General features: G+C 49.9%; 1 protein-coding gene across 1 annotated transcript; it reads right to left on the bottom strand.

The window, feature by feature from the left end:
* Window positions 1–7,110: 7,110 nt before the first annotated feature.
* Window positions 7,111–9,343, bottom strand: INS (insulin). The gene is made up of 2 exons (XM_010087701.1): window positions 9,157–9,343; window positions 7,111–7,247 (listed from the first exon to the last, which is right to left on the bottom strand). Exons 1-2 carry the CDS (start codon window positions 9,341–9,343, stop codon window positions 7,111–7,113), a joined length of 324 nt encoding a protein of 107 aa, XP_010086003.1.
* Between the last annotated feature and the right edge of the window lie 253 nt (window positions 9,344–9,596).

The raw sequence follows: 9,596 nt of genomic DNA, 5'->3' as shown, positions 1-9,596 counted from the left end.
AACCCAACCAATCATCATGCCAGGTCACTGGCTGTGCTGGTGTGGAGCAGCCCATGGGTCAACGGGCAGGTTGCTTGCAGTGCTCCAGCCATCTCCTTACTGCCCTGCTGGTCCCATGGCCTTGGTGCAAAGTCTTACTCCAGCATCACATCTGCGAGTTTTCCTCCACTATCTTGCATGGTCTGTATTTTTTAATCTTCCCCCCTATTTTGAGGGGTCTCTGGGGTCCATGCTACCTTGGCCTGCCCTAGATGGTGATGCCAGGGCTGCCAGGTCCAGCTGTGGGCTGCCAGATCCAGCTGTGGGCTGCCCTGCGCTCCATCCCCTGGCAGCAGCTGGGACTGCAGGAGAAGGGAAAGCTGTCGCAGGAATCTGGCTTTAACAGATTCCCAGCATTTTTGCGGTGCCCTATTTCGGTGGCAGAGCCACGGCTAATTGCTTTGCTCTGAACAGATATGTGAAACCTCCCAGATCTTTTCCAGGTTGTGAGGATGAATTGCTCAGGAAAGGTTCCAGAAACTAAAGCTGCGCACAGGCTAAAGGAAAAAAAAGTCAGGATGTAAAAAGCCTTTTTGGAGATGAAGAAGGAATGGTGACTCAAGGTAGGGAAGGGCCAAGGCGAATTGCTTGAAAGTCACTCCCAGTCCTATGTTCTTAAATGGGATGCAGAGGGGAAACGGGGCAGTCAAAGCAATGGCTCCACGGGGTGAAGATTAAGGGAAAGCATCTCAAGAATTACGTCAGAATGCAGAGGGGAAACGGGGCAGTCAAAGCAGTGGCTCCACGGGGTGAAGATTAGGGGAAAGCATCTCAAGAATTACATCAGGGCTCTGTAGTCAAAACCATAAAGAAAAAACGGGCATGACATCAGTGCTGCTCGGTGTCCCCAGGGTGAGGCCAGTGATCTCCCAGGAGCAAAGGAGCTGCTGGATGAGTGCTTTCCGAGAGATGTTTCAGCCTTTGGGGGTCTTGCACCTCCTTGGGATAAACCAGGCTGAGCCAGGTGCCCCCTCCCCACCTGGCTGCATGGGTCAGAGGGTGACATTGTCCCCTGCCCACCAACATGTCCTCACTGCTGAGAAGCACCCTCACATCAGTCAGCCCAAACACACGTGGGCAGACAAGGAGGCACTTTGGACACCTGCCCTGTAACACCTGCACTGGGATGAGGGCTGAAAAAGAACCTGTCTGCGTTTTGTCAGAATTTTGGGGGGGTCAAGTTTCTTCCTCGTTTGGGTTGAAATTCATTATGTCAGAACAAGGTGTCAGCGTTTGGAAAAATGTGGCCAGTTTTAGGTTGCAGACATTTAAAAAGTGATTGAAAAAGTGATTTCAGAGGTGGGAGAGGAGCACACTGCGGTTAACACCCCTGATGTGCTTTTACTGGGCTTCGGTCAGATCTTGAAATGTTTCACCGTAATTTCTCTCTTGCAACTGAAATCAGGAGAAGCCCAGCAGCCAAGACAGCATCTATTGCAGATAAGTTTTAAAAATCGCCCCCAAACGTTCCCATACCAGATAGGAAAAGCTGGAAACTTGGGTGTGCAAGATCTGCCGGCAGGCACGGCCAGGAGCCAAGACCCTGCTGGGTCCCAGCCTCCAGAGTGGAGGAGGTTTCTGATAAGTGGAAAAAAGGGCAGAAATTTTTTCCATTGAAACTTCCACAGAATGCTTTATCATCAATGTAGGGTGGGTGGTGTTATTTATATTTGTTTTTCCATTTTCTGATTAGAAAAGAGGAAGCTGCATTATTTTCTGACAAAAAAAGTGACTTTTCAGAAGTTGGCAGTTCTGTAAAACACCCCCACCCCCAAAATGCAGCATTACAAAGCCCAGGCGACAAAAACCTGGAAATAGAAAGCCAATTGTATTTCAGTTATCCATTTTCTCCCAAAATCTGAAAGCATTTCCTGGGAAATTTTAGTGACAGCAACCATACGCATCCTGGAAATACTGGCATTTCCCAGGCAGAGAAAAAAAACAAAACACAAACATAGTTTGGCATTCTGCTTTTTCAGCAGCAGAAAGGAAGTTGGAGGAGCCCAAATGCTTCATCCACCTCCCGCCACCAGTCCTGAAGCCGGCTGGGGATGGAGGGAAAGGATGAAGGCTTAAATAATTTCCTTGTGCGCTCCTAAGGGCTTGCTTTCCCTCCTCTTACTGCCTGGGCTTGCTCCCGCCTGCTCTGCCCGAAATGGGAGATGAGAGCCCGCCTGGCACTGGGCTCAAAAAACCTCATCCTCCTTCGTCCCCACTGCAGGCAGGAATAATTCACCCCAAGACAACCTGCTGGCAATGACTTTCCAGCTCAATTTATAACCTGACTTAAAGCTTTCTTCCTGCCCAGGGTGAAAGAAGAAGGAAGAGGGTCCATTTTTTGTTCAGAATAGGTGCCTTTGGTGAGGCTGGTCTAAATCAGAGGGAACTGGGGGTGTTAACACTGAATCTGCTCAGCGCATGCTTTCCAACTCAAGTCATCGCTGCACATCAGTTATTAAGGAATCACCGTGCAGATAAGGAGTGAGGCTGTAAGAAGGTTTAAAATTTTCTAAAAAGCTGATAAGATGGTTAAAAAAAAAATCACAGGTTAGAGTCTGGCTATTCCTTATTATAAAGTGAATCTGTGAGTTCCCAGGGTAAAAGCATTCTTCTATCTGTGGCTTCCCAGAGAAGGAAATAATAGAGTTGAATTAGCTCCGGGAAAGTGGAAGCTTTCCCTTCCTCTCCAGATAAGCTGGAGCAGCACAGCCCATCCAGCATCCCGGAGGACACCGGCTGTCCCCCAGCCCCCGCCGCCCCCGCCGTCCAGTGCCCCGCAGCATCTCCCATCCATTCCCGTTTGTCTGCCCATCACTCCCCTCTCCTCCCAACCAGAGCAGAGCCCTTCTGGGGTAAGGGATCACACATGCAGGAAACAGGGGCAACGTTGGTCCTTTCTTTTCTAGGCAGTGTTAACAACTTGGCAGCCCAAAGAATTTGTCTCGCAATCCCCTCTGCGGCTCAGCTTTCCATTCTCTATTCAGGCAGCATGAATGAACCCAAGCCTTTATTTGCATTCTCTTCAAATTGCCCTCCACCGCTAGCTTGAGACCTTTGGAAGTTTGTTGAGAGAGTCACAGAGCCAAGATATTTTCGCCGGGCATGATGCCCCACCGCTACCGCAAAAAATCACTTCAAAGCAAATGCTGAGTCAGAAGAAAGGGGGCTGGATGCATATTCTTCCCAAAGATCACAATGCAAAGCTGGTCAGGAGGGGGAGCGGGGAGGGAGGTCGATGGATACAGCATTCCCTGGCCCTGAGTCACTTCTCCTCCAGGAATTCAGAAGATGTGGCATCTCCCAAGCACGTCTGAGAGCAGGGAATGGCCTGGGCTAGGCCACAGGGGCTTGAGTGGGGCTTTATAAAGAAATCTCACCCTGGACCATATTTAAGGACACCCTGGGCTGTTGCCCATCCTCAGGTTTGGGTGGGGTAGGAGGGCTAACGCTGCCTGCCCTGCCACAGCGCAGGGTCAGCGAGCCGGCAGCATCATGTCTGCAAGCCAAGGAGCCATGTGCTCCAGTGTGGAAAGTGTGGAGGGTTGCCTTCAGGCTTCCTTCCCTGGGCTCCCTGAATAAAGGGGAAAAAATACCTTTATTCTCCTTTGGCCTTCACCTTGCTGCAGCTTTTAAAAAGCGAAGGGCTGGCCCTGTCCGAGCCTGTTATGTTATTTTCAGCTCTGGAAAGCAAAGTGTATTCGTAAGGACTTTTTTTTTTCTTTAGGTTTTCTACAGCTTTTAAATTGATGCGGTATTTTCCCTGGCACCTCCCGTGTGCTCTGTGCCTCCAGGACAGCTCTGGCTTTGGAGAACAAGGGAGCAAGAGCAGCGGCAGAGAGCTCAGACTGCCTGGATCCCCAAAGTGGACGTGGGGCCATCCATCCCTTCCCCAACCCTAGGTGGTCACCACTCCCTCCTCTTCCTTTCTCCACCAAGGAAATTCTTGTCACATCTTCCCGGGAGGCCCAAAGGCAGGGGAATGGTAGGGAATGGCCATCACAACCCTTTTCACTCCTCATCCTTCTGTCTTCTCCTCCAGCCCCAGGTCATCACCAGCTGCACCCCCAGTGTGTCAAGACCCCCATCTCACCTAACATCCAAACCTGCTGAGAAAATACTGGGCTGCGTCTTGAGCTGGGTAGGAGAGGTTGGTCCTGCTCCATCTTAAGATTTCAAAACAATTCCCACTCTGTGTTTGCTGAAATCTCCTGGAATTTTTCATCAGAAGAAGACAAGTCTACCCTGGGGTAGCCCAGAGCCTGGCGGTTAGCATGTGGTCTTGGGCAATCGGGTGGCAGAGGATGAAATCCCCGCCCCAATGCCTGCGGAGCGGGTACCTGAACCTCCCGCGTCCCTTCGTCCCTTCGAACCTTGCCTTGCTAAAACCAGTCCGGTCCTGCGGGAAGTGCTGATTTTGATGAATCAACATTTTCCAGAGGAAAAAAAAAAACCGTGACATTTGCAATTTCCCAGCTAGTCCTAATTAAGAGCATTCGGAAAAAGCAAACAAACAAATGAGCAAACCAAACAATGGCAGAGGGTAGGAAATGAGCAGAGCATCTCCAAAGAGCTGTCCTCACCCGAGCATCGCTCCTGGGGCAGGAGTACCAGCAGATAAACAACTCTGGGATGGATGCAGGAACCGTCATGCTCTGTTGTGGGAGCTTGGCCTTGCTGCAAGTGATGCATGGTCCCTTCAGTGCTGAACACGTACAGGCTGTCTCTGTAATGCAAGATGCATCTCTGATATTATGAATGAGGGCTCTAGACCACCCTGGTCTTACCCTGTCCTCAGCATGACCCATGAGCCCCATGTGGTATCTCCACAGACTTTGCTATGTCTCTCTTCTCCCAGCTGTTTCCATCACCAGTATGCAGAACTTGGAGAAGTGCTGGTACCTGTCTGGCAGTCAGGCACTCAAGGCTCCCCACCTCTTTCTCTTTCTGTAGTCATACATCCAACTTTTCTCATGAGCAGACCTGCACAATTTTGTCAGGTAGGTACAGATGGAAATCTCTGATTTGCACTAGAAAGTCTCAGTGTTGTCTCAGAAGAGCCTGCTTTCCATGAACCTCTGACACTGAGTGCAGGATCTTAGAATCATAGAATCACGGAATGGTTTGTGTTGGAAGGGACATTAGAGATCATTCCACCCCTGCCATGGGCAGGGACACCTTCCACTAGCCCAGGTTGCTCACAGCCTCATCCAGCCTGGCCTTGAACTCTTCCAGTGTTCCACTTCTTGGTCCTAGGTGATGCAGGACAAGTCTAGGTGGCTCCAACAAGCCTTGGGTTTTCAGCTGTAGAAGGGAGCACCTCTATTGGATATGCTTTTTCCCCCAAACCATGCAAGCAGACCCGATGACAGCATCTCTTCTCTGCCTTTGGGCTCGGGGTGGCATCATCTTGGTGGCAGATGGATGGATGGGATTGCTGGAGCTCTGTTGCGTGCCTGAATATGATGGTGGCCCTACCATGAGCAATAGCTCTGCTATTTTTACTGCAGTAACACCAGTCCTGACCACATGGGACACCAGGACTGGTGGAAGAATTGTTTCTACGGAGTCCCCTATAGAAACCACCAGACCTATATGGTGTGAGGTTTGGTGGGAGCCAAGTAGCTCAGAAACAGCAAACGTCTTGCCATGCTTTCAAAACCAAAAGATTTTGGCCCAAGACCACTGCAAGCTCTGCTGCTGGCAATATTCAGCAGGCCCCAGAGGAAGAGGCCGATGGAGAGGGATGGAAGGGTGATCACAGTGAGCAGCACTGGCAGAGCAGCAGTGGTGTGGTGGCTGCAGTTGAAGGCTCCTGTCAAGGGCTCTTGGATGCATCAAGGGAGACCATATGGAGGGTCACCACTGGTGCTTTCTGATTTCCTATTTTATGGCTGTGTCTTTTTCTCAGAAGCTCCTCCAGCTGCTCTTACAGCCCTTCAGTTTGCATTGGTTTTGCCAGTTCTGTGCTCGTGATAGGAATGAGAGCAATGCATCCTGGCAGGGATGAGATGGCAGCTTCCATTCGCATGACTCCAGTGGAGGCAGTTGGATCTGGTTTGGGAAAAGAGGCTGTTAAAACCCCAGCCTCAGACCAGGTTTCAAACTCTGCCACCAGCAAAATGCAGCCCCAGCCACTGCTGCCGCCTCTGCCAGGCTGCACCCATCCCATGGGGACTTCCTGCAGGGCATGGGTCAGCAGAGGGGACATGACCCTTCCTCACACTCTCTGCCATCCAGATGGCATTGCTGTGGCAGTTTTCTTCCCAGAAAGTGGTGATTTTGGGGCCAGATGCTTGAAAGAGGTTTGCAGCAGCAGGAGCAGGGATGCTGCCCTGAAATGTCCAGCTCTTGGCCGATACACTTAAAACTCTTTTTTGGATGAAATCCACTTTCTGCACATGACTTGTTAAATACTTGTGAATGACAAGCACGTCCCACAGCAGGGACCCTGCCTGGGCCTCCCACAAGCAGAAGGGGGAACTGCACACACTTTCTAAATTGGTCATGGCAGTCATCCATTATTTTTCTGGGTACAATTAATAGGTGACTTAATTCTTTGCTTAATCTGAACAGTTTCCATTATGCAGCGGAGGAAGTTCGCTCTCCCAGCTGCCTTGCTATATTTGGGCTGTGAGCTGCAGGAAGTTGATCAGTGTGACATTGCCACAGATATTCCCCTGTAATGTTTCCCTAGAAAGAGAACTCTTGTCCAAACCTCTCTGCCCTCTGCTCCTTGTTCCCCTGGGTACTGGAGGTACCGGGTGCCCTGTGTACCCGCCCCAACATGGTGTAATCCTCCTCCCTCCCTCCCTCCCAGGGTGTTCCTTTGGATGGCAGAAGGATAGTGTGAAGTGATGGTTGGCTCCAGGACCTTTTCAAACAGCCTTACCCAAGCATAGACAATGCCCTCCTAAATTAAACATGAGTTTCCCCTCCCCAAGATGTGGACACATGAGCTGGCACAGTCCTTCGAATAGATCCACAACGTTTATTCAATTGCTTTGAAGGTGCAGTAGCATAAGTGCATGTTTCTGCCTGTTGCCCGCGAGCTCCCTGCCGCTGGCCTGGCTGCTAGTTGCAGTAGTTTTCCAGCTGGTAGAGGGAGCACATGTTGTGGCAGCATTGCTCAACGATCCCTCGCTTCACTTTCTCAAACTCCTCCGGCTGGAAGGGAAGCTCTCCTACCTCCCCGTGCAGGGGACTGCTCACTGCCAGGGAAGAAAAAGATGAGCCATGAGACATCTCACATCTTCATCCCTGGCCAATGAGCCCCGTGAAGACCTCCTCTGCAGACACTAGATTTTTAGAGTCAGATGAAAAATGGGGAGGAAGTTGCAAAGGTTTCCCCAGGTTGATGCTGCCTGTAGCACCTTCAGGCTCATTGTTTCTTCTCCCAGAATAGTCCTATGGTGCTCAGAAGGACCCAAGCTGAGTGGATATTATCAGTGTGAGGGACAAGAGGGTACAGGGGCTTTACTGAGGCAGAAGAAACCCTGCACCCTCCCTGGGGTGAGCAGCTAGTCAAAAAGATGATAAAATGGGCTGGTCTGCTCTAGATCAGAGTCATAGAACCATGAAGGTTGGAAAAGACCTCAAGGATCATCAAGTCCAACCGTCAACCCAACACCACCTAACCCACTAACCCATGTCCCGAAGCACCACATCTGCATGTTTCTTGAACACCTCCAGGGATAAACGAGCACCTCTTCTGGGACCCTGGGCAAACAACTGGGATATCAGTTGGGTTGCAGTCCTGGGGCTGGATGCATTTCCCAGCTGGTCCTGAGCATCCTGCTCCTGTTGGCTGTCTGGATGTAACCTCAAGCCGATGGCAAAAGCATTTGTGTGTGTCCGTGGTCACAGCTGGGGATGGGTTTTTAGAAGGAATGATGCATTGGGGTACTTGGACAAAGATAAAACTCAATAAAATGTCTTGTTTGCTGGTGGGAACTGGAAAACTTACAGACAGAACTGTTCAGGTCTTTGTTGCCCAAAGAAAATATAGAAAATGGTAAATAAACAGTGATTTTTCCTGTGGGAAGAAAGGAGCCCCTAACAACAAAAAGAAAAAGCCTGGAAAGCGAGAATGAGATGAGGTTTCTAGGGCAATATGAAAGCACAGCACAAAATGCAAAATCCCCAAGCCCCCAAAGCATGATGCAATGAATGAGGCACAAGAGTAACAAGAAATCATTATGCCAATGTGCTAGGAGGAAAATTTAGGAAATATTTAGTCTGACGCTAAGTAGAAGAGGAAATAGCTATTCTGTGTTTTCTAATTTGCTTGTCTTCATCCTTTAAGCCAGCTGTGAGCAGACGGTAAACACAACCAGCTCGTCTGACAGAGAGGTGGTGGCTCAGGCAAAACTCCTAGAACAAGAAGTGGAAAGTCCTCAGATACTTTCAAACTGGTTGTCCCTGGGAATTGGTTAATGAAACTTTCAACCCATTTGTGGTGGTTTTCAGAAACAAATTATCAGAGAAGGGAACAACTGACACCCCAGCTGGCCATTCAGAACAAATGGCAAGCCCTCTGCCATGGCATTACCTTGCTTCACCTTCCGAAGACCTCTAAGACTCTTTCTCGGTATGATAGCATATGCAGGAGAAGGAATTAGACATGAATGAAATGAGTGTGTGATGGGAAGAGAACTGGTGGGAGAGACTATCATAGTCAGGGCAGGTTAAGTAATGGTCCGTCTTGAAAGGAGAGGGTTGAAATGACTGGGATTTGGCAGGGGGCTCTTCTGCATCTCTTCAAAGTCTCCGTTAGTAGCTTGGAAGACAGAGGAGAGAGTGTACTTGCTGGATTCATAGAAGAGTTAAAGCTGAGTGGAACCGCAAATACCCATCTCCAGGAGAGACATAATTCTTGCATTACAACTGGAGCACTACAGGTCCTTTCAGCCACAACTCCTTTTCCCTGTCTGCACTCCCATCTGCCTTTTTAACCTGAAGAGCTTGTTGTTGGCAATGCGATGCTGTCGCTGTCGGTATGCTAAAGGTATTCCTGGCATTCCCCGTCAAGGACATTCCTGATGTGACCGTCAAAGACAAGTGGTTGTTGCCTTTTGCATCACATAGCGTACGACTGCGCTCACGGTCAACCCAACTTACCTAGAGGCTGCTCAATGTCCCGTCGGGCTTTGGGGGAGTAGAAGAAACCCCGCTCTCCACACACCAGGTAGAGAGCTTCCACCAAGTGGGAGCCGCAGAGGTGCTGGGTGGCAACTGCATGGCTGGTCCCAGGGCTGGAAAGAGCAAGAAGGGCCAGGAGAGGCAGCGATTGGATCCAGAGAGTCATGCTGAGCAGGATGAGGCCTGGGGTTAAGAGACAGAGGAGACACAGGGAGGTCTAGGAGGCGGAAATAGGTTGTCGTCAGGCATCCGAGGTCCTTGAGCTCTTTTGGCATGAAAATGAGACCAAAATAGAAAATGGACCTTCTAAAGATGCCCTAGCTGGGAAGGGAAGGAGAGCTTTCTGCATTAGGCTTTACAAGTCACAGTAAATGACTGAAAATTATAACCAGAAGTCCACCTTCAGCCACATTCTCACA

The sequence above is a fragment of the Pterocles gutturalis genome, unplaced genomic scaffold (genome assembly GCF_000699245.1).
Source record: "Pterocles gutturalis isolate BGI_N339 unplaced genomic scaffold, ASM69924v1 scaffold22321, whole genome shotgun sequence".
NCBI classification, from domain to species: Eukaryota; Metazoa; Chordata; class Aves; order Pterocliformes; family Pteroclidae; genus Pterocles; species Pterocles gutturalis.
Note: the sequence above shows the minus strand (reverse complement) of the source record. Positions and strands in the feature narration are given on the sequence as shown.